This window comes from Maylandia zebra, linkage group LG8 (genome assembly GCF_041146795.1).
Source record: "Maylandia zebra isolate NMK-2024a linkage group LG8, Mzebra_GT3a, whole genome shotgun sequence".
Lineage (NCBI taxonomy): Eukaryota > Metazoa > Chordata > Actinopteri > Cichliformes > Cichlidae > Maylandia > Maylandia zebra.
The window spans coordinates 9197102-9224198 of record NC_135174.1 but is presented as its reverse complement, the minus strand read 5'-3'; the positions used below and the strand labels follow the sequence as shown (position 1 = coordinate 9224198).

The 27097-nt window shown below is 41.7% G+C and overlaps 2 protein-coding genes across 2 annotated transcripts; both read left to right on the top strand.

Moving 5' to 3' along the window:
- Positions 1–2700: 2700 nt before the first annotated feature.
- Positions 2701–16883, top strand: aco2 (aconitase 2, mitochondrial). The gene is made up of 17 exons (XM_004557576.5): positions 2701–2850; positions 3875–4017; positions 4334–4592; positions 4681–4773; positions 4865–5023; positions 5105–5255; positions 11863–11967; positions 12107–12198; positions 12723–12828; positions 13059–13216; positions 13328–13401; positions 13870–13981; positions 14065–14343; positions 14441–14632; positions 14713–14845; positions 14934–15055; positions 15158–16883. Exons 1-17 carry the CDS (start codon positions 2815–2817, stop codon positions 15290–15292), a joined length of 2349 nt encoding a protein of 782 aa, XP_004557633.1. The 5' UTR covers positions 2701–2814; the 3' UTR covers positions 15293–16883.
- A 1304-nt stretch (positions 16884–18187) lies between these two features.
- Positions 18188–26487, top strand: csdc2a (cold shock domain containing C2, RNA binding a). The gene is made up of 4 exons (XM_004557574.5): positions 18188–18364; positions 20943–21301; positions 21442–21564; positions 22869–26487. The coding sequence occupies exons 2-4, from the start codon at positions 21114–21116 to the stop codon at positions 23029–23031; spliced, it is 474 nt and encodes a 157-aa protein (XP_004557631.1). The 5' UTR covers positions 18188–18364; positions 20943–21113; the 3' UTR covers positions 23032–26487.
- The last annotated feature ends 610 nt before the right edge of the window (positions 26488–27097 follow it).

Genomic DNA, 27097 nt, shown 5'->3' with positions numbered 1-27097 from the left:
ATAATTTTGATTTTGGTTTAATTTATTCCACTGCGATTACATTTCCCTGTTTGACGTTGCCCTATAATGAACAGTGTACTGTTTAATCCAGTGTGGCCAAATCTGAATCAAGATATTATTGTCTCCTCTCTCCTGGTCCTCCCTGTGCTTCTCATGTTTCTTGTTTTCCTTTGAATGGAATAAAACCATCTCCCTGTCCTCTCCTCCTCCCACAGCTTTTTGCCCTATTTCCCACATTATCTCTTTTATCGTACTCTTCATTTCAGCTTTGCTAATACTGACAGTTAAACTTGATCTCCTTTAGCAGCCTAATATTAATTTGATCTATTTGGATTTCTATTGTTTTCCGGGTTGCTGTCCATCCAAAACTCTTTGACTCCTTCACCTCCTTCTGCCAACAAGGTTTAATTGTTTCCATTGTGGGGTGATCTTTTCATGGGAAAATATGTTAAATGGTAAATGGCCTGTATTTGTATAGTACTTTACTTGGTCCCTAAGGACCCCAAAGCGCTTTACACTACATTCAGTCATCCACCCATTCACACACACACACATCCACACACTGGTGATGGCAAGCTACATTGTAGCAACAGGTGCCCTGGGGCGCACTGACAGAGGCGAGGTTGCCAGACACTGGCGTCACCGGACCCTCTGACCACCACCAGTAGGCAACAGGTGAAGTAGGACACAACAACCGAGACTGTCCAAGCCAGGGCTCAAACCAGCAACCTTCCGATTACAAGACGAACTGCCAACTCTTGAGCCACGATCGAAAAAATTTAAGATATGACACATTGATGCCATGTAAAGTAGTCAGTGTACAGCTCTAATAACAGTGTAAATTTGCTGTCGCCTCAAAATAACTCAACATACAACATACTCAACATCTAGACCGCTGGCAACAAAAGTGAGTACACACCTAGGTGAAAATGTCCAAACTGTCCCCCAAAATAGCAATATTTCGTGTGGCAACCATTATTTTCCAACACTGCCTTAAAGCGTTATGGCTTGCTAATCACCTGCATGTGCTCCAGAGCAGCGCATCTTGAGATGCTTGACGATTGCTCTCCAGATTCCTTCATCAACTCCTTACGTGCATTCATAGCCATCAGAGGTACAGTTCTCCAGATAAGATGCAATCGAGGCACAAACTATGTCAGCACGAGCAATGATTTACTGAAGAATTTAAAGAAAGACATCAAGCAGAACTTTGAAAACTGGACAGCGAGTTTCTCATCAACACCCCAGCACCTAGTCATATGAGTTGTGTCTGGGAAAGACAAATTATCATTCGCAAAGTGTACTCACATCAGCCCTTGAACAATGAGCCAAACAACTTGACAGCTCCTCTCTAAAGACATTCCAGTATGAAGTCATGGCAGTGATTAATAGCATTATTATTTTTTCCCTCCTCCCTCTTACCTGCTATTAACAAGTTCCTGTCTCTTAGGATTCTTGCTTGTTGGACATCCCCTTGGACATCTTCTTTTTCAGTTCCCTCGATACTGCACTTGGACTTAACTGCATGTTCTCATCCTCCTTCCTAAACTTCAGTATTATTTTGAATTCCTCTCTTACTATCTTCTTCCAAACTACAGCACTCCCTTCATCTGAACTTCTGCTATCGCCCGTTTCTAATTTGGCATTCCAACCAAATTTTCATCCTCTCCCCACTTACTACCTCGTCCTCGTCCTTTCCTAACTCCGTTCAGTCCTCTATACCCATATCATCCTCATCCTCTACCTGAGTCGACATTTCAGTCCAGTCACGACCCAGCTTATGCCATCCGCCGTTCACCTTCTTGCCCAGCTGCTGAGATCGGCAGCACCACCCGAGTCCATAACATAGAAAATTGGGGGCAATTTGACCAGTTCAATTCAGTTATTCAAATAATCTCCAGCTGCAACAGTGAAGTGGTTTACATGTGAATGAAAACCACCACAGCTATGAGTCCATGATCTAATACGAAGTCAGGTGAAAAAAAAGTTCACCCTTACTGAAGCAGTCATGTGAATTCAGAAGGATGCTCTCTGTTTCGTTATCATCAAGTTGTTTCTTAGTCGTTGTGTTTTTCCTGCTTCGTGCTTTTGTTTCAGTTACTGTTACTTCAGTTTACCACGGGCCCCGCTGTTCCCTGTGTGTTGTCAAGCCTCTGTCGGTGATGTTACCCGATTTTAGTTATTTCCTGTTTCATTTTGGCAACCTTTGTCCAGTGCATTTGGTATTTTGTTTTACCTTCCCTGTCTTCTTTTCCTCATTAGATGCACTTGTGTTTCCCGTTACCTGATGTGTTTTTATTGTGTCAGTCTCCCGTTTGTCCTTTGTCATGCCCTCCCTGGATGGTTGTGTGTTTCCTTATTTCACGGTTCCTTGAGATTTCTATTTTTTTTTTATTTTTTGCTTCTGATCAGCCACTCCTTGTATTTTTGTCTTTCTGAAAGTTGAGCGTTAAAGCTGTCCTTTGAGCTGATGTTCTGTCTCAAGTCGTGCATTTGTGTCCACATCCTGCCTGGCACACACGAATTTTGACACTCAGACTAGCTTCAGCTAGTGTTAAAGTTCACGACAGTACAAGTAGACTTAACAAAGATGGCTTGTTTGTAAGCGTTACCAGGAAAAAGCCTCTTCTCTCTATAAAGCAGCACAGCTTAGACCTCTACTGCATGACTTGTTTAATTTTTTTTCTCCACTAAGCGGCAGCACGCTTCGTGTCACAGCTGGACGTTAAACTCCAAAGAAGAAGAAGAAGAAGAAGGCCGCCTTACAATTGTGTTACGTCATCACCGACCCTCACATCTTTGTCAGTGAACAAAATGGCAACTTACTGTCTCACGGTCGCTCGGCTCCAGGTAAGAGACAAATTGACTAATTTCATCGCATTTGTCCAGCCGAGGCGGATGCCACCTTCTTTATGAGATTTAATAAATCTGACTGAATGCTGTGCTGACCCAGTTCAAGCACCGAGAGGCTGAAGTGGAGAGATAAGCTGAGACACTAGCACTGCTTAGTTGTCCAGGTCATCGTGTCCCGGCTGCTCTGAACGCATCTAGCTAGTTTGACTCAGGCTTAATAAATCACGACTATAGTGACTCCGTTTACCGGGCGTTACAGTGGCTGTTCGGAGCTGTCTAATGACCGTGGATGGCTCGGCTGTAATTGACAAGTTTTGGTTTTAACAGCAAGGTTAACCGCAAGGTTAGAGCTCCCCGCATACGCACAGAGAAGCAGCCTGCAAGACAGGGAAGTAGATATGAAATAACAGAACATATTCTAGGCCCAAAGCAAACATATTTATTCAGCTAGCTTTAAAGCCGAGTGATTTGTGTAATACATGCAGTAACCGCAGGTTTTCTTGTTGGCCAAAGAGACCAACAGGTGTCAAAACTCCCATTATATGAACCCGCATTGAACTGTCACTGACGTTTATTAGAAGTCACATGCGGCTTAAAGCGAGAGAGAAGCAATAATAAACACTCAACCTTGTAAATCAAGTCTCTCACACACATTTTATGGTTTTATTGAATTACTGTACTCACATTAAAGAGCTTCAAATTTTTGAGGGGACGTTTGACACTCTTTCCAAAGGTTGACAAAGTATTTTTGGCAAGTCTTCTGGGGAGGGGCGGTGACTCTCACATGTGACGCTTGAGAACTGGGAGCAAAATAGCATTCCTAAGTTAACTTCCCATTCTGGATGGTTTTGAGCTTAGCTGTTACTAATCCTGCTCTTCCAGCTGTGCCTCACAATGATTTTCAAAAGACGACCAAAGTGCTAAAAATATTTACACTCAAGTAAATCCAGATTTGTGTCGAGGAATGGTCCTTCTCTGCTTTGTTGTTCTGCTAACACTGTGTTTGTTTTTATGTCTCCAGCTGGCCCTGGGCCATGGTGCACGGCGCCTGCACATCTCCACAGCGTACAGAGCGAAGGCCAAAGTGTCCATGAGCCGCTTTGAGCCCACTTCCTTCATCAGCTACGAGAAGCTCCAGTCCAACATTGACATTGTGCGAAAAAGGTCAGCACTACCCTGATCTGCTCTATATTTGCTCTGGCACACATCAATGTTTCCTGCAACACTCGGCTTATCTGTTTGAATGCTTGGACTGTAGTGTTTGTTTTCCCTTTAACAGTTTCTCGTCATAGTTGTAGTGCCATTTGTTATCATCAACTACACAATCCTCCCTCCAGGTCCCTTTTTTTAATGTGTTATCTGTGATTTGGGAGATTGTAGTTCTGTCACGCATCTACTCATTACATTTTCCTCACTGAATCTTCTTCTGTTGGATCTTACAATCTCCCGAATATTTTTATTTATTTATTTTTTCCTCCAGGCTCAACCGTCCCCTCACCCTGTCAGAGAAGATTGTGTACGGTCACCTCGATGACCCCCACAACCAGGAGATCGATCGCGGCCGCACCTACCTGCGCCTGCGTCCTGACCGCGTGGCCATGCAGGATGCTACTGCTCAGATGGCGATGCTCCAGTTCATCAGCAGCGGGCTGCCAAAAGTGGCTGTGCCTTCCACCATCCACTGCGATCACTTGATTGAGGCTCAGGTTGGAGGACCCGAGGATTTAGCCAGAGCAAAGGTAAGCCATGTCCATTTCCACACTGTGGCGACTTCTTCTCATTAAAATATAACCTGAAACTGAGCTGTAGACGCGACTCTCTTCATAGGACGTGAATCACGAGGTTTACAACTTCCTGTCCAGTGCTGGGGCAAAATATGGCGTTGGCTTCTGGAAACCTGGCTCTGGAATTATCCATCAGGTATTTTTTACTAAACGTGCAAACAGAGCTTCAGTCAGACTATGACAGCTGTGATTATTGGGCTATAACAATGCTTTTTGTGTATTAACAGATCATCCTAGAGAACTATGCCTATCCAGGAGTAATGCTTATTGGCACAGATTCCCACACGCCAAACGGTGGTGGGCTTGGTAGCATCTGCATTGGAGTGGGTGGAGCTGACGCTGTAGATGTCATGGCGGGAATCCCCTGGGAGCTCAAGTGTCCCAAGGTTAGCGGATTGCAAAGTTCATCTTGCTCTTTTTTTTTCCTCTTTTTTTGTCATTTCATTAACGTTCTGTCTTCCTCTAAGGTGATTGGCGTGAAGCTGACAGGCACCCTGTCCGGCTGGACGTCTCCTAAGGATGTCATCTTGAAGGTGGCCGGCATCCTGACTGTAAAGGGAGGCACTGGAGCCATCATAGAGTACCATGGACCAGGAGTCGACTCCATTTCCTGCACGGGTTAGTAATCAAAAGCTTATGAGCTTGAAAGTGTTCATACAGTACAACTTCCTGTACCGAACACCAAGAAACAGCAGGATCGGAATGACTTGCTTAACCCTTGTGAGCACTTCAAAAATCCATCCTTTCATGATCCGCCCCAAAAAGTGCTCTAAAATATTATATATCAATATTTTTTTCCACTTTAAATGAGTCAGTCTTTTAAAACTACTTCTTCTTAAAATATCCATATCAAGTTTTAATTATATTTTCATTGTTTTAACCCTTTAAATCCCAGTTTGGGTACATGAGCGCCCTGTTTTTTAACAGAAAAAAACTAAAAACTTAAATATTTTCCATAAAAAACATTTGAAGTAATATTTGATAGTTATTATAATTAGGCCTTTAGATGGTCCAAAGATTGGCACCAACATTCTTTTTTTTTTTTTTTGAAAATATTTTTATTGAAAAAAGAAAACAGTACTTGCAGTTACCGAAATACAATCAACCTTTCTTAATTTTCCTAAGTAAATTAATATATATATATATATATATATATATATATATATATATATATATATATATATATATATATATATATATATATATGTATGTATGTGTGTGTGTGTGTGTGTATATATATGTGTGTGTGTGTGTGTGTATATATGTGTGTGTGTGTGTGTATATATATGTGTGTGTGTGTGTGTATATATATATATATATATATATATGAAAAAAACAACAAAAAAAACAAAACACAACGCGCCCCCCCCCCCCCAGTCCCACACAGATCAACACAACCATCAAACATATTAGAGGAATATAACAGTAACAAAAGTAGATTTAAACAGGCAATACCTCTAGACTAGCAAAATAAGAGATAAAGGGTTGCCACTTGTGAAAAAATTTGGCTGTGCAACCTCTCAACGTATATTTAATTTTTTCAAGTTTTAAAAAAAACATGACATCTTTAAGCCACCGGGAAATAGTAGGATACTTAGCAGACTTCCAATGCAACAATATTAGACGTCTCGCTAATAGGGATGTGAAGGCTATAATATCCCTTTGTGTGGAATCAAGTGTAAGTGAGCGAGCAGGAATCCCAAACACAGCAATCAGAGGACAAGGATGAAGAGTTACCCCAAGAACAGTTGACACAATAGCAAAATACCTTGTCCAGAAACCTTGTAGCTCAGGGCACAGAAAAAACATGTGGCTAAGGTGACAAGGAGAACCATGGCATTTATCACATTTATTTTCCACTTCTGGATACAATTCAGAAAGTCTAGACTTAGAGAAATGCACCCTGTGTATGACCTTAAATTGAATAAGTCCAAGACGAGCACAGGAGGTGGAAGATCGTATCCTCGTTATAGCCCGTTCCCAAGACTCCTCATGTATTCGAAATCCCAGTTCTTCTTCCCATGTACGCTTAAGCTTAACATTAGAGTGGTTACTAAAAGACAGAATAGCATCATAGAGTTTCGAAATGGTTCCTCTGTGATGAGGAACAAATGATAACGTAGTTTCCCACTGCTGTTCTGGAGGTAAAGAGGGGAAATTTGGGAAACACTTGGCAACAAAATTTCGAATTTGAAAATAGCGAAACAAATGGGTAACAGGGAGATTGTAACGAGAAGACAAGTTGGGAAAACTATCGAAAACACCATCCACATATAAATGTTTGAACTGTTTTATACCCTTGTCACACCACACTGAAAATGTCGAGTCCAAAAGTGAAGGGGGAAACAAATGGTTTTCGCTTAGAGGACCCGAGGAAGACGGCATTACAAAATTAAAGTGACGTCTAAACTGAAACCAGATTTTGAGTGTGTTAAGAACCACCTGATTATCAGTGTACAGAGAGGGTCTCACGGGTAAAGAGGAATAGAGCAAAGCCAGTAAAGAAGAGCCCTTACATGATGATAGCTCCAATTTACACCACGAGGAACCAGAAGATTTTAGCCAGTAGCAAAGTTTATGGATGTGAGCGGCCCAGTAATAGACTAAAAAATTAGGTAATGCAAGTCCTCCACTAAATCTGCATCGCTGCAGCAAAGTTTTAGAGACCCTAGGTGGCTTCCCTCCCCAAATGAAAGAACCAATAATCTTGTCCAGTGAAACAAAAAAATGTTTCGGCAAAAATAAGGGAATTGACTGAAATAAAAATAAAAATTTTGGTAAGATGTTCATTTTAACAACGTTAATCTTACCGATTAAAGAAAGGGGGAGATTACCCCATCTTTGAATATCAGATGTGACCCTAGATATAAGAGGAGACAAATTTGCTGATTTAAGGCCAGCTAGAGAGCGAGTCACGTTAATCCCTAAGTACTTAAACCCAGACGGACTGAGACGAAAGGGTAGATCGGACTGTTGAAGTTGACGTGCTGCCGTATTAACAGGAAAACACTCACTTTTCCCCAAATTCAATTTATAACCTGAAAACGAACTGAAGTTCTCCAGAATACTTAAAACAGCAGGGATGGAGCATGCGGGGTCAGTCATATATAATAACAAGTCATCCGCATACAATGATACTTTATGTGTAATTCCATTACGGATGATTCCCCTGAATACAGAAGAAGATCGCAATGTAATAGACAGAGGCTCGATGGCAATGGCAAAGAGTAAGGGAGACAAAGGGCAACCTTGACGACAACCACGACCCAGCGCAAAATAATCAGAGTAAATATCATTAGTATGAACACTGGCTTTAGGGGACGAATAAAGAAGCCGAATCCAGGAAATAAATTTATCACCAAAACCAAATTTCTCTAAAACTGCAAACAAGTACTCCCACTCCACCCTATCGAAAGCCTTTCAGCATCTAAAGAAATCACAAGTTCAGGAAGTTCAGATAGACGCTTTGAGTAAATAACATTAAAGAGTGTACGGGTATTAAAAAACAATTGCCGTCCCTTTATAAAGCCATTCTGCTCTTCAGATATAATTCGAGGAAGCACATCCTCAAGGCGAGATGAAATTACTTTAGCCAATACCTTTGCATCGGCATTAAGCAGAGATAATGGCCTGTAGGAACCACAGGAGGTTGGGTCCTTGTCATTTTTGAGAAGGAGCACTATGGTTGCTTGTGTGAAAGTAGGTGGTAATGAACCGGTTTCCAAGGATTCGTTAAACACAGACAAAAGCAATGGTGCCAATTTACCAATAAATGTTTTATAGAATTCAATTGGAAACCCATCCGGGCCCGGGGCTTTATTAGACTGCATAGCTGTAATAGCTTTTAATACTTCTTCAACAGATAATGGGGAGTCCAATTGCCCCGCATCATTAGCACCAATAACAGGGTTTGAAAGATTATGAAGAAATGCATTCATTTTAGCTTTATCCGTGGGAAATTCGGACCTGTACAACAAAGAGTAAAATGTTTTAAAGGTAGAATTAATTTCCAAGGGATCTGTAGTAATATTGTCATCAGAGTGTTTAATAATGGGGATCACACGCGAGGAGGCCTGACGTCGTAACTGATGTGCCAACAAGCGACTAGCCTTGTCACCATATTCGTAATATGAGCCACGACTGCGTAGTAATAAGTGCTCAGCCTCTTTGGTTGACATAAGATCAAATTCTGCTTGCAAATCAAGGCGCTGCTTCAGTAATTCTGGAGAAGGGTTCAGTGTATAACTTTGATCAAGGTTACTAATTGCAGCTATAAGTTCTTTAAGCCTGGCATTAATCTTTTTATTAGCACGGACAGAGTAAGAAATAACTTGACCTCTCACGTAGCATTTAAGAGTCTCCCATAGCAGAGAATATGAGACAGAATCATCCTGATTGAAGGACAAGAACTCCTCAATAGAGCCTGAAATAAATTCACAAAATTCTTTATCCGCCAGAAGGAGAGAGTTAAATCTCCAAAGTGGAGGGCTACGTTTATGGGTAGAAAGATGAACATCCAATAGCAGAGGAGAATGATCAGATATTACAATACCAGAATAGTCGGAAGAATTAACACATGAATTAAGAGTTCTGTCGATGAAAAAATAATCAATCCTGGAATAAGACTGGTGGACCTGAGAGAAGAATGGAAAATTTTTTGATTGAAGGGTTGCGAAATCTCCATGGATCAACAAGATCATTCTGTTTCATAAAATCTGAGAATGTTTTAGACATAGATGATAGAGTCAAATTACGAGGACTAGATCGATCCAAAATTGGATCAAAAACACAATTCAGATCACCACCAAGGATAAGCAAATGTGTATTCAGAAAGGGGATGTTACTCAGCAATCTATTAGCGAATTCAGCATCATCAAAATTCGGGGCATATACATTTACCAACAAAACCTTTTTCTGCATTAGGGTACCAGCAACAATGATGTATCTACCGTTCCTATCAGCGACAACATTGGTCAAAGTGAATTGAACTTTCTTATTAATGAGAATGGCCACTCCTCTAGCCTTCGAATTAAAATTTGAGTGAAAGACCTGACCTACCCAAGGGCAATATAACCTATAATGATCCTTAATGCGAAGATGAGTCTCCTGTAAAAATGCTATGTCAGAATTTAGAAGTTTCAAGTGAGTAAAAACCTTAGATCTCTTAACAGGGTTACCCATACCTCTGATATTCCAACTAATGAATCTAAGAGGCATACCTGACCCAGCAATGCTGGGGTCTATATTTCCATTAACCATTTACAAAAAGGAAGAGGAAAAAGACCAAACCAAAATGCCAGTGGCCATGAAGAGCCGAAATGGGACAGCCCCCCCCCCAACCCAACCCTGAACACAAATACACCCCCAAGTCTCCACAGAACAGAACAAAGGAGACAGCAGTGTACCCCCAAAGTAGCAAAAATGATTCACCGAAGTGACTGGACTAATTGTTGTCTAAATAAAAATAAAAGCGAGAGAGGGAAAAATAACCTCTCACCAACTTCTCTACAGCATAACAGTGTGCGCGTAACAGTAAACATGTTTTTTTTAAAAAAGGGAAAAAATAAAAAGGAAACCAACCAACCAAAAAAAGATCTCACAGTACAAAATATGACTTCCTCAGAAGGAGAACTTTCCAACAAATCACCGAAAGTGCATAAAATTTAAAAAAACAAAACAAAAACAACATACATAAATAGATAAACAATTAAAACAAAAACAACCAAACAAAAAAATAAATAAATAAAAATTTAACAGAAACGAAAAACAACTCAGTCCTATGCAAATCAATGCAGCAAGCTTGGAGAAGATTGTGCCGGACTGGTCCGAAGTTCAAGAGTATATTATATGATCCAGTTTCAATAAATAACAATGAAAATAAAAGGAACCAGCACACCAACAGTACAATAACCAGCACAATGGCCTAAGAAAACAATGCACAGGTGGCGTTAAACCTAAGGAGAGCGTGAACCCTTAGCAGCATTACAGTGTCAAACTGAGGCGCTAACGAGGCTCACCCAGAAATCAAAGTTTTGACATAATCACTGGCCTCCTCTGCCGAAACAAAGTCCTTCTCGACACCCTTATATGTGATGCGGAGTCGCGCTGGATGAAGCAGGCCATACCGAACACCGTCAATGCCACGGAGTTGCTGCCTGACCGTGTTGAATGCAGCACGAGCCCGTGCCACCCTGGCGGTGTAGTCGGGGAAGACTGAGATGGTCCGATCTCCAACTTTAATCTGTCGGCGTTCTCTAGCACGTCGTAAAATGTCGACACAGTCAGTGTGGTAATGAAACCTGCATACAATGGCTCGTGGACGGTCGCCAGGCTTAGGTGCGGGTTGGAGGGTCCTGTGCGAACGATCCAAAAGCGGCTCCTTCCCCAGATCAAATGCTTCTTTTAGCAAGGAAGCTACGGCGGCAGTGGTGCACGTGTCAGGGCCCTCCGGTACTCCCACTATCCTAACATTGTTGCGCCGCGATCTGGACTCCAAATCTTCACACTTACTTTCCAGCTTGGCTACATGAGCTGTGAGACCCTTGATAGTGTTTTTCATCTCAGCTATATCATCAGAGCAGACAGTAAGTGCGTGCTCCATCTCCTTCACCGTACCTTTTAGCTCAGACATGGTAGCGTCATTTGCAGCTTTATCGATCGCCAGCTGCGTCTTCACCGCCTGCAGGTCGAACTTAATGGTAGACAAAGCATCACCCAGAGTATCCTGAAGTTCCTTTTTAAAGATGTCGGCGATATCTTTCCTCAGCGAAGCCAGCAACTCGACCTTGAGAGCCTCAATATCAGGATTAGCTTGACATGTGGGGGGCTTTGCAGGAGACGACGGCTCACTCGAGGGTGTGGTCGCGGTTTGCAAACTAGGCCTCAGTTGTGTCTGAATAGTACTGCGGGTTTTAACATTTTTTGCTGCCATTTTACGCCGGCCCGAGTAAAACTTCTCAACAAGACAATCCACAAACCAAAACAGGACTGAAAATACGGCCAAAACGCGCGAATAAATAACAATTTAATCGAAATCGGCGGGAGCTCCCAGACTCGCGTCCTACTCCATCAAAGCTCAACCGGAAGTCTCCCAACATTCATTTTGATCCATTATTATTTTTTGTGCAGGAGCACATTTTTAAAAATCCATCCTTTCGTGACCCTCGGGACCAAAAATGGTCCCAAGTGACCCCAAGGGTTAACTACAGCCTGTCTGTGTGTGCAGGAATGGCCACTATTTGCAACATGGGAGCAGAAATCGGGGCAACAACCTCCGTGTTTCCTTACAATCACCGCATGAGGACCTACCTGAAGAAGACTGGACGTGCAGGTGTGTGCTGAGGTCACAGCTGATGTGTTGGCGTCCTTTTTAAATACATTCATAATCACCTAGAGAGTGATGGAAACCTGCAGAGTTGTGTCATTTTAAACTCTACTCATTGATTCCATCTCCACGTGTCTGTTCTCAGAGATCGCCGCTGTGGCTGATGAATACTCGGATTTGTTGGTACCGGATCAAGGCTGCGAGTATGACCAGATCATCGAGCTCAATCTGGACGAGGTGCGTCCCGTTTTAAGTTGAAACAGAATGCATGTAAAAGATGGCTATAGCCACTGTGACTTCACCAAGTAAATTGTATGTATTTAAAGAAGTTTGACCATCATGATGTTGGACACTAAACACACTGTTGACTTGTATTAGCTGATTTGAGGCCTAGTAGACAACTGCTCACCTAGTTGGTGCCTACCCATCACTCGAAGAGGCCACAGGCTTAATAATTGACCCTCTTAGGCTTAATACAGTTTTCAGACATGTTTTTTGTTGTTGTTTTTCTGTATTACTGTCAAGTTACATTATCACAGAATGGTCTGCTTTGTTGTCATTTTTCTGCCCCAGAGGTACTATCAGACTGTAATATCCCAGAGTGCTGTCACAGCTTTTCAGTATATCTCTAATTACCTTCTGCACCAACACAACTGATCATGACTGTAACAAATCAGAAGAGTGCAAGTGAGAGATGCATACACGCCCGTAATGATGAAGTTTGTGTGGTCCATTCAGCATTGTGCTGTTTGTTCGTGTAGCTGAAGCCCCACATTAATGGACCTTTCACTCCTGACCTGGCTCACCCAGTGTCTGAAGTCGGTGCTGCGGCTCAAAAGAACGGCTGGCCGCTTGAGGTGAAAGTTGGTACGTAACTCTCCACTGATGAATAAGCTTCAGGGCTTTGTTTGTACTTCATGTGATTATGGACTTCTAATTACAGAGCTCAGATTACAATTACAGAGCTCCTTTAGCAGTTACATAAAGCTACATTTAGGTGCCTGCTTATTTAGAAGGAGATGCGCATGTTTTGAATTGGGGGATTTTTACAGTAGATGAAGTTATAAAGTTGCTTTTTTTTTTTGTTTGTTTAAAAGGTCTGATCGGCAGCTGCACTAACTCCAGCTACGAGGACATGGGTCGTGCCGCCTCTGTGGCCAAACAGGCTTTGGATAAAGGCCTGAAGTGTAAAGCACAGTTCACAGTCACCCCCGGCTCAGAGCAGATTCGTGCCACCATTGAGAGAGATGGATATGTGAGTGTCGGCACATGGAAGCAGCGGAGAGTTGCACTTTCATTACAGTAACAACAGTCTAAAGCAGTCTAAATTTAACCCTTTTTTTTGTTTGTTTTTGTTTTCCTGCAGTCAAAGATCCTTGGAGATGTTGGAGGTGTGGTCCTTGCAAATGCATGCGGACCCTGCATTGGACAGTGGGACAGGTAGATGCTGTCTCAAAGTGTTTGACTGCTTTGACTGCATACCGAAAAAAATGTGTCTTAACTAGTGCCGTCAGCGTTAATCTCGTTAAAAGGACGTTAATGCCATAACCGCATTAACGCAGCAAATCTCAGTTAGCGAGTTAGCGTGGATTGCCCCGTGCGTGGGGCTGCACGGCGTCAACGCGTTAGCGCGGTTAGCTCGTTAATGTGTTAGTGCCGTCCAGCTCCACGCACGGGGCGATCCGCACTAACTTGCTAAATGAGATTTGCTGTGTTAATGCAGTTATGGCATTAACGTCATTTTAACGAGATTAACGCTGACAGCACTAATCTTAACATATTAAAACACTGCTTCTATTAGCTAGCTAAAGACATTCTGTCTTCCCGTTCGGTGGGCTTTGGTTTTAGAGTGGCTGTTGCTCTGTGGAGCCTTGACTTGGAAAACTGCAATCTTTTTGTTTGTTTCAGGCGCGATGTGAAAAAGGGAGAGAAGAACACCATCGTCACCTCCTACAACAGAAACTTCACTGCCAGGAACGACGCTAACCCCGCAACGCACGCGTTTGTTACCTCCCCCGAGGTAAACCCACAGCAAATCAGCCCACACTACACACAAGCCTCCTTTTCACAGCTTAAAGCTTCCCCTCTCCTCTCGTCCATCAGATCGTTACTGCTCTTGCAATCGCTGGCACATTAAACTTCAACCCTGAGACAGATTACCTTACAACCCCAAGCGGGGAGAAGTTCAAACTGGAGCCCCCAAATGGAGATGAACTCCCATCCAGGGACTTTGACCCTGGCCAGGACACCTACCAGCACCCTCCTGCTGATGGCAGCAGCCTCAAGGTGGACGTCAACCCTCAGAGCAACCGCCTGCAGCTGTTGGAGCCCTTTGACAAGTGGCACAGAAACGATCTGGAGAACATGCAGGTCCTCATCAAGGTGAGGGTCCTGAAAGGGCATTGGTCTGTCAGATTTGGCCCTCAAATTCTGATCAGAGTCAAAATGTTTATACACTGGGGTCTGTCTATCTGTGCAGGTGAAGGGAAAATGCACCACAGACCACATCAGCGCCGCAGGACCTTGGCTGAAGTTCCGCGGTCACCTCGATAACATTTCCAACAACATGCTGATCGGTGCGGTCAACAGCGAGAACGATGCTGTCAACAAGATCAAGAATCACCTGACAGGAGAGTATGGAGGAGTCCCTGACGTGGCTCGTCACTACAAGGTAAAGACCAGAAGGAATCACTGAGTCTCATTTAAAACCAGAAATCTCTTCTGACATGCTTTCTGTCATGTTGCGTGAAGGCCAACGGCATTTCCTGGGTTGTGGTTGGTGACGACAACTACGGTGAGGGCTCGAGCCGAGAGCATGCTGCACTGGAGCCCAGGCATCTGGGAGGGAGAGCTATAATTGTCAAGAGCTTCGCTAGAATCCACGGTACTGCACAAACACGAGATGAGCAGAGGAATCGTAGATAGTAGCGTCACTTAATTCGCACCTCAACCTGATTTTGTCATATCCTCAGAAACAAATCTCAAGAAGCAGGGCCTGCTCCCCCTGACCTTCAGCAACCCATCAGACTATGACAAGATCCGCCCCGACGACAAGATCTCCATCAGAGGACTTAAAAGCTTCGCTCCAGGAAAGGTGAGCGGGTGAAGAAATACTGAAAAAGCAGTCATAAACGCGACTGATATTCTTGCTAACAATCATGTCTTCTCCTTTTTTCTTTTTCCCCATCCTTGGCAGCCTCTGACCGCAGTCTTAAAACACAGCGACGGCACTGAGGAGACCCTGCAGCTCAACCACAGCTTCAACGAGACACAGATCCAATGGTTCCAGGCGGGCTCCGCCCTCAACAGGATGAAGGAGATGCAGCACTGAGAATGAGGAAGATGATTGTCAGAGGGGGGGAACCGTGGTGAAGATTGTGAAGAATAAGGAGGATAAAGTATAATGATTATTTCATCGTCAGCATTATCTTACAGTTCTGGCTGATTTAATGTGTCTGTATGCCTGTAAGAGTTAAACGTAGAGCCAAGTGTGAAGCTAATGTTCACCGTGGAACAGTTTGCTCCGATGTTAAAATTTAATTCATCAGTACAGAGTTATTGTAAGCAGCCATGTTTCAGTGAATCATTGATAACCGGTTAGAGATTCTGTTATAACAAAAAAACGAGGGACACACTCGCACACTTTGACACACTAATCGGTGACATAATACGCTGCAAGCTGATGCTCTGCTAGTGCGTTTGCAGTGTAGAGGGCAATCACCTTATTGCTTTAGGATTGTGTTGACCTCTGCATGGCAATGTTTGGCTTCATCCAAATTGTCCCAGTGTTATTCCAAAGTTCACCCTAAACAGCTAAAAGCTGCCGTGCATTGCATGTCTAAGCCCATTTAGTCCATTTAGTGATGGTCAAAATCCAAATGTTGTTAAGCCATATGCACGTATTTATTCCCCCTGAAGTTTAGCTCGTCTGCCCCCTGGTGGCCACGAGGATGTGGTTTGCTGCGTAGCAGGTCTAGCATCTTCATATAAATGCCCACTTTAACACCAAGTTTGACATCTTTTCCTTTATCTAGGAATTTGATCTAGGGCATTCTGGGAAACTTAGCTTAGCTGCAACATGTGGGACGCACTGAACATCAGATTACTGTGTATCTAACTGTGAGAGGGGGTCCTTTGTCTGGTTGTACTTCATTACAGTACATATTCATTTTAAGACCCAAAAGACGGTGTTACATTTCATGCTGTATTTAAAAAAAAACAAAACAAACAAAAACAACAAACCACATGCTTTAATGCTGCTCGTGGATACAGTGACTGGCACTCTTTTTTTTCTTTCCTTGCTAATATCACAACCACTATCCCTAAACTGTTCCCAGTCAGTCCTTGTGTCTTTACAAGATCAAGCACTTCAGCCGACCCACTCCCAGTTATTTATGTGTTACTTATTTATTTTTTTTCTGCAGACTTACCTGCACCTCCATAAAAGCACAGGGTTAACTTGGACCTCTTCAAACCTATATCGTCAGGTTTTTGGTTTAATTTTTTGTTTTTTTGGAGGGCTTTGGTTTGCTGCTTCTTTTGTTTATTTTTTACTCCACCAATAAATACGATGGCATTGTTGGGGAAATGCTTAAAATAATTGTGACCAATCAGAGTTTTAAAAAACATGTTAATGAGGACACTCATAAGAAACCCAGACCAGTGATCTGTGAGGGTGTCAGTTTAATTAAAGGTCCCTCTGAAACCTTCACATGACAGAGTCTAATGCTTTTCCAAACTTCCTGGTACCCGATGAAGCTCACATCAGGTGAAGGATTTAACCCCCTCCCGATTCTAAACCAGTGTATGTCAAATGTCCGCTTTAGTGTGCTTTCTGTGTTCTCTTCCTCACAAATGATATTTTCTGTATAATAGAAATGCAGTGGGTTGTACAAACAATAAAAATTCACAGATCTCACTTATTTGCCTGTGTTCTAGTGATGTGACTTCATATGAGCTGATTTCTTCTTTTCTCCCTCTTAATAAATGTTTTAAAAAAAACATCCTCACAATATATTTCACACATTTGGAACTAAAAAGGAGACTACAGAAAGCGAGGTTGGTCTTTGATTTCTGATATTCTGGATTGATTGAAGACCTTTAGATTCCTAAAGTTAAAAAATCTGTAAATAGTGGTGTAGTCAGATGGGTGTGGATCTGGGGGGAATGTGACATATTTTTACACACGACTAACACTATGGTAACCTCATTTTTTTATTTTCTTTTTTTTAAATAAATCCTCTGGTCCTTTTCCTCTAAGCCAATCAGTTGAAAAACATGTTTGCAGCTATTTTAAACAAAGTGTCAGTTCTGAAATGTCACAGAAACACGGGATGGCTATAAAGGCCCGGAAACGATTTTCAGGGAGGAAATTTTTAGTTACAAGACAGTGAAGATGTGTAACTGCAAAAATACAAGCTGCAGCTGTAAAGAAATTTAAATACATATTTAATTCCTGAGATACTGTAATATAAGAAAAAGAAGTGAACACTGTCAATTTGTCTCTATGTAATAAAGAACAGCTGCTGTAGTAAATGATTTGGAGTGAAGGGAGCTTTAATAATGACCAAATTTCATCCATAATTTAATATTAAAGTGCAAACTCCAATGCTTTAATGAATTTGGGTTGTACAGTTAACAAAAAGAATCGTTTGCAGGTGCAGCTGCGCAATATAAGAGAGAACCCCAGCAAGCCTTTTTTTTAAGCAAGTGACTGGCGACCGTGGGGAAGAAGAACCCCCTTTTCTTAAGAGGAAGAGACCTCTGGAAGGTTGAGGAGTGAGAGGGGAAAAGAAGAGCACAGGAGAGTAAACAGGACACAAATTATTGCAAAGAATGAATGAGAGGAAGGTCTAAACTCATGTCTTGTTATCAGACACAGGATAGCTTTCAGTCATCTGAGACATGCGAGCCAAGCGGTCCAGTTAAATTAGCTTTTGATGGAAAGCTGTCAAAGAGGTGCCCATGACCACTAATGAAATTGTGTCTTATTATTAAATCAAAGCTGACATGACTTTTAATTTTCAAGGACACTCAAGCACAGGCCTGTGACTCATATAAAACCATCTGTCTCACACTATTAAAGCACCAGAGACTGCTAAAACATTAAAAAACACGCTTCCCTCCGCGCAGAGAACAAAGAGTGGGGTGTAGGATAGGGAAGCCGTTGTTTTCACCACCAACCCCCCCACCTCCTGCACCCCCGCCCCATCTCTGCTGCCTCCTTTTCATTTGCTGCTGCTTTTTTTCTCTCCTCCTCCCATCCCACCCGTGTGCGCCGCGTCCATACCAAGATCCACTGACTTATCCGCCACATGTCCCCGCAGATTCAACTTCATAATTGTCTTACGCCACATTAAAGGACGGGGACGTGTTGACCTGACAGCTGATCGGCGCTTTTACAGTAAGTAATCGTTGGATCGATCTGGCTGATGGAGGGATTTACGCATCCAGCGCTCCTCTTCTCTGCGTCCGGCCGACGGCGGCGGTTTCTGGCAGTGTTGTGTTTAAATCTCTGCTTTCTAACCCAGAGCTAACATTTACTATAGTCTTCTTCTTCTTCTTTTTTCTTCCTCTGCGTGTTAGTGTATGTTAGGTGTGGGGGTTTTCTCGCCGTTAGTGGAGCATCCTCTCGCCTTCTTGTCTCAGGCTGCCACTGTGTGAGAATGTTCTGGAAACAAGCCGCCTGAAGGGCGCTTATTTGCTGCTGAATTATTCAGACTCCTCAGACACACAAATGATACTATAAAATCATTTGGGCGGTTTGTCTGTTTGAAAGGATGATGTAAAGTTTAAAGACAGGCTGTGTGTGTGTGTGTGTGGGGGGGGGGGGGAGCTGACGTGTGTCCCATACTGATGCAGAGGACCACAGACGGCCACAGTTTCACAGGCAGGGAGGTGCTTTCTTTTTGGCCTTTTGTCTGTCTCCTCGGAGCTTTTGTAGCCCCCTTCCTTCCTCTAGATCAGCCTTCACCCCTCCTGGTTAAAATGTTTGCTCTGACGGTGCAGACTCATTAGACAAATCCATTTTAGTGGCCTACTCTCAGCCTAATATATGGGCCAATGACAGAGGAAGCTGTGCCTGTCAAGTTTCTGAATTATTCAGGCTACATTTTTGTGCTTTGTCATCCATCAGTCATGCCATCAGTCCTGTCCTCTGTGCCGCCGTGATGACAGATGCGTGTGTTCGTCACCATCACTGCATCAGCTCTGTCTATCCAACAGGATCCCCAGCAGAGCCCTCGCTCAGCAGCCATTTGCAGTGTTTTTCTTTAGAAAGTCAGAGATCAGAAGCACTGCTTTGAGGATGCTGTGGACTTGAAATCCTTTAATATTCACAGAAACCAGCACGAACCTTTAGAGCTACTCTTAGGCACAATTTGGCTTTTTCAAATCATCTTTAAAGCTCGTTTGGTGATTAAATTTCTAATATAACCATTTCATATTTCACTACATATATTGTCTATTTCACAATTACTTGGTCGGGGCTTACCAACCAGTGACACGGTGTCATGTCATCAGCATCTAAGAGGATGGAAGCCTTGCTGAGGTTTCAGCGAACCATATATTAAACAGAGGTAATTAGTTGCCTCAGGTGTGGGAGTACTGTCACTCTTCTTTTGTCCTCCACTTGTTCAATTTTCTCCCTTTTTACATAGATGTTGATATATGCCAAGACTTTCACCTCAGTACTGCAAAAGTACTATTTTATGCTTGTGAGCAATAGTTCTCGAGGATTTCTGAAGGTCTTTCAAAAGTTTTCTTTGGACTTTGAACCAGTGTCGTATCTACATATAACAGGCAACTTAGGAAATACCATTTTAAATGAAATAAGAGCTTTGACTGTCTTTCAGGAAACCTGTAGAACTATTCCTGAAGCTGCCTAGGAGAGTTCAGAGTGTGAAGAATAAAGATGGTCTCAAAACATAAGCTCCTCCTGTAGCTTCTATTGATATTTCTGAAACTTGTATTCATTGTAATACAGCAGCCCAGTTGTTAACCTCTGCCTCAGGATCCTGTGGTCTAGTTCAAAGATGGCGTCAATCCCACTACACATGACTATATTTAGACTGAGAGTAAGAAACAGAAAGGGTGATATTGGATGGAGCCTGTGGTATTCAGTCTGGCACACATGCGTCTCATCAGTCTTTGTCAAACATTCAGCCTGCAAGCCTCAGTGATTCACTGGGAGGTGCTTGCTGATGGTCCCAGTAACACACCCGCCCGCATCTGCGTTTGTTTGATAAACCAGGTTTTAGCGTTAGCCGTTTAACCTCTGTTGAGCGATGCCCCAAAGCCGTTTGTTTCATGAGCTTGCTAATATGGCATTCATCATCTAGTGGCTCTGAAACGAAGCAGCTCGTTGTTTGAATGCAGACCAATCCTGTAATGGATGTCAGTCCGGTAGAGTGCGGCACTTTAATCTAATAATATGTGATGAGGTGGCCTTCCAGGAGAGCTTTGATATTTACATCATAATGGGACCTTTAGGCTTTATTGGTTTAAGAGGTGATGTTTGTTTTCCATAGCCTGAAGGAATACTAAGCCTTTTCAGTTTATCAAACAATTTTAGAGTCACTGAGTTTGGAGATGCTATACAACAATACATGTATGCTAATGTTTATGCATTTTCTAAATTCTTATTGGGGTCATGATGTTTATAGTGCAACAATGTGAGTAAAGGAAAGCTTTAAAGAACACATTGCAGTTTCATTAAAGTTAAGAAAAACAGACTCCAGGCACATAATGACACTATATAAATTAAACTGAGCTGTATTTGTAGCAACACTAGCCAAAACAACTGAAAATGTGTCCATTTATCAGTATTTTTTACAAAATTTTTATTACAAAGAAAGCATTGTGCGTATTTGGACATACTGGGTTTCTCTGTTGGTTGTGACTTTTATTCCTCACCTTTGTGCTGATGACAAAGCCGTATTCTCTTTCTGGCATTAACCCTTTGTCTTGTTCCTTCACTTTAGGGTTTGCTCAACTCCTTCACCTGTAAGAGCTCTCCTCTGAAAAGCCTCCTCTCCCTCACCAACGCTTGTGCCATGCAGGAGGTGTGAACCCTCCTCCTTCTCTTTCTTTGCAAACCGCTGGAGGAAACCCAAAAAGAGAGCAAAAGAAAACCCAGACTCTAACAAGTCACGATGTCAGACCCTGACCCCTCTTTGCCGACAGTCCCCCCACTGCCCCTCACTTCTCCGCGCACTCCCTTGCAGCTCTCCTTTCCCTTCCTGAGGGAGGGCAGCCGGGTTTGGGAGAAGGAGAGGAAACCACCACAGCCCGGAGAGCTGCCTAGCCCACTGCCTACTAAACGTACTCGCACATACTCAGCGTGAGTACAAATAGCGCTATTGGTGCTCTCTCTCTGTTTTTTTTTTTTTTTTGACTAATGCTTTTGTAAAATAATTATGCTGTTTATTTAAAATGCACTGTCTCTTTTTCCTCTTTGCTTCTATCTCTCTTCCTCTACAGGACAGTGCGAGCTAAATCAGGTCCTGTATTTAAAGGGGTGTGTAAAAACTTCTCCAGGTCTCAGGGTCATGGATTCATACGGCCTTCCCACGGAGGAGAGGACATCTTTGTCCACATCTCTGAGTGAGTGGCCGCACTGAAATGTCCTGGTATCAAAGTTGTCTTTGGACTCACAGTGCAGTCTATTTAACATGCACAGATCAGCAGCAAGTAAATGTGGGTTACACAGAAACTACTAAGACTTTACAGTATTTATTTTTTGACTGTGTAATTTCTCTCTTTTTTTATTTATGTTTTTTTTTAATGATTGGAGTCAGCTGTGAAGTAGATGGCAATTGTACACTGTATATAAAAGATAGCCTCTGGGATTGAAAATGGTTTAAGCCTGCATTCTTTCTAACGGCCAGCAGAGGGAGACTTCTCCGGCTGTAAAAGCACATCTGACTGTAAATAAGATGTTAACCTAACTCATTTAATTTATGACCTAATAAACACTTTTCTCATAAGTTTATATTCATAATTGCCACCTTCAGGACTTATTTGGTAAAGCCATACATTCCTTTTTTAAATAAATTATGTTCCCTATTAGCGTAAACAAGATAATAAAGTAGACGTAGCTATGTGCACCAGAAGTAGAGCCCCAGAAATGTACGATTTTTAAGACAGACATTTGGTGAATTAAATAATCTGATATTCCGATATAGTTTTTTTTCCCGTTCAGACTCACAAAACAGAAACAGAATTCGCTAACATTTGTTATATGTTGTTATTTACTTATTTACACTCTGCCCATCTCTACTCAGATCAGGAAATTGTAGAGTGGCCTCTAGTGGACAAACTATACAACATCACATTAGCACTCACTTAAGGGTTTATCTTTTGTCTCTTTTTCACTTTTTATTCTTCATAACAAAAGGTGTAATAAATTATTTTTCTTCATAATAAATTAATTTTTCTTTGTAAACACTGATACAAGTAGATCAAGACTGGCCAGCATCAACTTATAATATCTAACTGCCATTAAATCAATCAGGCTCTAACCTTAAATACTTGGTTCAAGGGTCAATAATGACAAGTAAGTTAGTCTGAATTTGAACATTTAACATCTCAAATTCACGTTTATATTAACAGCAGTTGGAATCCCATGATCATCTTTTATATACAGTCTATATAGCACAGGTAGAGTCCTCCAGGTTTGGTGGAGATCAGTGGTGGAGAAATTTGAATGAAATCTTAATCTACCAGAAGTATTTCTAAAACTCAATTCTCATTGGCTGTTGTGCATGAACGTAGCAGCTTGGTCGGCGTGAAAACAAGTCCACAGACCTTGATTTTAGTTGCTTGATTTAAAGAAAGCACTCTGCAAGAATGTGAAAAAATGCTTTGTTTTTACTTTTTCTTTTATATTGTCTCTGTTTCCTGAACAGCATTGAGGGAGAGTACGTGCCTATGGAAGGAGACGAGGTTACGTACAAAGTGTGCCCCATCCCTCCCAAGAACCAGAAGATTCAGGCTGTCGACGTGGTGATCACCCACCTGAATCCAGGCACAAAGCATGAGACCTGGTCAGGTCAGATCATCAGCTCCTAGACCAGGGATTTAAGTCTCAGATCTGCAAAGGCGAAGAGGGGTTTAGACTTAATTTCAGATTTTATGTTTTGGTTAGGGAAACGGTAGGATCAGGTCTGGGGCAGAGGGATGCGAGCTCGGTGTGCGGTGGGCAAACGCTGGCCTGAGGTGATAGTGGTACAGAAAGTAAACTTCTAGATATAAAAGTTAGGGTTGGGAGTTAAGCTTTGAATGTATGTGTTTGAATGTTTTTATTTGGAGGCCATGATTTGATCATTTGTGTTTGAATATTTCTGTTGGGGGGGGGTTAAAGGGGTTCAGGGTTTGGTGCTAGCAATTTTACTTTGGGGTAGGGAACATATTTAAGTTGGGAAATAAGTGGTTGTAAAGGAAGTGTCTTTAATGAGTTGGATAAAGATGTACTAGGGGCCGAAATGCATTTTGAGCTAATGAAACAGTTCAACCATACAGACTCGCACTCTGAGTTTTTGGGAGCAGCTCAGAGGACGTATGTGTGTACTTCCAATTTTACATATTCACACTGTGTGCCACCACTGCCAAGGTTCATTAAAAAAGTCACACTGAAACATTCATTTTAGCCATAATGTCTATGTTTACAACCGCAGAGGAGGACGAAGAAGAAAGATTCAAAGGAAAAAACACTTAAAAAATGCCAAGATTTTCCAGGTTGTTTACTTTTCCCAAATGGGAGCTATGAGTATACTTTCACTAGTAACTTTTCCATATTTGCAATTCACTCTTAATGCATTTCGGCCTCAAGTGCTGTGAGAAGTTTCACGTGTTAGGAAGATGTTTCCTTCTAAACATTGTAGCGCTACAGTATTTTTTCTATTTGCAAGTGTAGAAATCCAGTATTATTGTAGCCAGCTCCTATGACGGTCTAAAGTTTTTGTGGTAGACAGTGGGCATGTGGGCCTGCTGCTGAAAAAACAGGCCAGAGGGTTTGGGGTTGGTGGAGGAAATGGTCAGAGGGTGAAGGAACGGGCAGAGGATGGAGTGATCATCTGTAGTTGTGCTCGAGCACAGATGCAGCTAGCTTCGATGTGGGTGTTATAAAGCACGTGTAAGGAGGATGATTGAGATTAATGTCAGCAGTTCTCACTTTGTGGGTCATCAGGTGACGTCAATGATCTTAAAGAAATAGTTTAACACTTTGGGAAACAGTTATTTGCCTTACAGATTATAGGACTGATTTCTCCTTCAGGTCAGGGTTTCCTACTCTCACGTTTCTGGCGTGTGACAAATGCTTTAACCTTCAGTCTCATGCTGCTGGAATGAATCTTATTTGAAATATAGAAAACACAAAAAAGCAAGCTTCTGAGTTTCTCTTTTATAGAAAAAAAAGTTTAAACTAAGCTTTCCGCACACAATACAAACTCTAAACATCAGGCTTTTTCCACTGTTTAGAACCAACACTGATCCAGAAACAGTGGAGAGTGCAAAAGATTGTTAATGTGCTTATGTTTACAAAGGCTTGCCAGCAAATGTAGCCTAATCTGTGCACAGGAATCTTTTTAGGACTCTTTGTCGAACTATATCAAATACTTGCATCCTTATCGGGCACAGGATCACCTGCAGCTGTGTTCCACAAAGTGAGAGAGTGGTTTCAGCTTCATTACAGCTAATAATAGCTTCAGACACTGCGGTACTGAAAATGGACCATTAGAGCCTAACAGTGAATCACCAGTTAAACCATTTGTTACATAGCTATTCTCAGACTGAGTCCTATGCTTTATTAAAAGTCTGGATTTCTGCTCAAATTCAGTGACCATTGTTAGCAGTAATAAGTGAAGTGATGTTTACTTTACCATGACCTCTAATCATTAAACTAAAAGAACGTGATAGCAGTTAGCCTAGCAGCAATGAAAATATATTTTCCACATTATATTTTCTACTTTAGCTGATAATTTATGTGTGATAAATATGAAAATATAGCAAGCAGCCACAGCATAGCCTAGCATAGCATTAAGACCAGAAAAAGGGACAAGTAGTAGCCTGGCATTTATTTCAATTATCCTAAAACTTTAGGCTAAGCTAACCAGCTGCTACCTGATTATATAAACTTAGCACAAAACGTAAAAACATTTCTGTTTGATTATTGTTTCTTTATTGTAACAATGCTTCTTGACAATACATCTCATACCAGTGGAAAGTCTGCTTATTTCCCCTTATATGGTACCACATTTATAAGGACAATGCTTTTGTGGGTTGAGCAGCAGAGTGAGTATGTGGCTTGCGCCCATGTAACATTTACCAAATCTTCTCTGCCAATACCAAACAGTTTATTCTGCTATTGACTTTTGCTTGGTGTTGTATGTTGGATTGGATGATTGAAGTCTGAAGAAAAAAGACATATTAACAATTTAGTAGCATGTGGATGAACCGAACACAGGAAACTCAACTCTGCTGCTCAACCCATAAATGTACAAATGTAGTGTCATTAAAAGGGAAATAAATAAGGACTTCTAAGTGTTTAAGATTTTTTGCATTGTTACAACAAAGAAATAATCAACCAAACACAAATTTCCTTACATTTTGTGCTGAGTTTATGTATATGTATGTATGTACGGAGCCGTGCTGATCTTTTTATGGAGCTCTCAGCATGTGAGTAGAAAAGCAAATTTCAGTAAATGTTGAACTATTTCTTGAAATCATTCTCTCAAGGCCTCCTGGAGGGTCAAGCTGAGGAGAATGTGTTGATTTTTTTGTTAAATTTAGATGGCAGGTTGAGGATTTGAGAATTTACTGTAGAAAATCTCATATGTCACGGCAAATGACTGTAGAAAAAAACAAAACAAAACAAAAGAGCAGCAAATTTATTTATTGACCTATTTATTTTCATTTGTAACTAGGAGAACATCAGGCATTTGGTAATTAAAAGCTGCATTTTCAAGTACTTGTGCAAAACTAAGCTTGTTTGAAAAACACTGCACACCTCACTCTTATGATACTACCCTGTCAAGATCCCTTTGCTACGGTCTATGTCGTTAACGAGAGGGGAAAAAACCCCTTTTCTTAACACAAGTTTCTAATTTCTATGTAATCTTTGTCTAATTTTTAATATAACTGTGTGGCGTTCGAAATGACAAGCAAGTTTTGTTTGTTTTGGAAGTCAGCATGTTCTCTACGGTTTGTCGTAATCTTCATGTAGAATGTGTTAATTCATCATGCAGTAACACAGTCGGAGCCTTCACAGAGGTATCGTCAGATATCCTATGCATCTTTGATTCTTCTTCGTTTAATTATTATTTATTTATTGGGGGGGGGGGGGGGGGGGGGTTTGGGCCGCAAGTGTGACTTAACATCATTGTAGCACACTATATCTGTGTAGTTTCTTTACTGTGGGAGAAAAGAGTTTGTGTTGGCGAGCACTTTTATTTTTGTCAAATCACTGTGACACCTGTCTTTTGTTGTTAAGAAAAAATTTCAATAAAACTTACAATGGTATTCACAAAAGTTGTTGTTATTGTGAGTTCCTCCATCCCTTACTGGTGCTGCTTCATAGAGAAGTAAGTTGGTAGGTATTCTGAGAGCCGTCTTACTTTGACAGGGTTTTTGTTTTTTTTTCTTTTGCTGTGAATCTTGGGAAATATTTTAATGCATTTGTGTTGTGCTTGTTTTATGTCCATATCCTGCCCATTAGAGGGCGTCCCAGCAGAAATAATCTTCTGGTTCATTACATAGCTGTGTGTGGTAGATTTAAGTAAGTAAGTATAAATTATTTATACATCACATTTCACAGATAAAAATCACAAAGTGCTTCACAATAAAACCAGAAATACAAATAAAATAACATAAAACAGTGGAAAAAAAAGTTAAAAGCTTGTTTGTATAGAAATGTCTTCAGCTGCTTTTTAAAGGAGTCAATGGAGTCTAGACAGTGTAAAGACAACGGCAGAGAGTTCCACAGCCTAGGTGCCAGTGCCTGAAAAGCCCGATCCCCACGTGTTTTGAACCTAGTACGTGGGACCAACAGTAGCCTCTGACCTGACGACCTAAGTGCTTAGGATGAAGCATGAGGTTTCAACAGGTCAGAGATATACTGGGGAGCTTCACCGTGCAGAGC

Coding starts and splice junctions, on each gene's coding strand:
- csdc2a (XM_004557574.5), top strand. CDS start 21,114: ATGTCAGACCCTGACCCCTCTTTGCCGACAGTCCCCCCACTGCCCCTC. Junction 21,302..21,441: donor CGTACTCGCACATACTCAGC/GTGAGTACAAAT, acceptor CTTCCTCTACAG/GACAGTGCGAGCTAAATCAG. Junction 21,565..22,868: donor ATCTTTGTCCACATCTCTGA/GTGAGTGGCCGC, acceptor TTTCCTGAACAG/CATTGAGGGAGAGTACGTGC.
- aco2 (XM_004557576.5), top strand. CDS start 2,815: ATGGCAACTTACTGTCTCACGGTCGCTCGGCTCCAG. Junction 4,774..4,864: donor GCTCTGGAATTATCCATCAG/GTATTTTTTACT, acceptor GTGTATTAACAG/ATCATCCTAGAGAACTATGC. Junction 13,982..14,064: donor CGTTTGTTACCTCCCCCGAG/GTAAACCCACAG, acceptor CTCGTCCATCAG/ATCGTTACTGCTCTTGCAAT.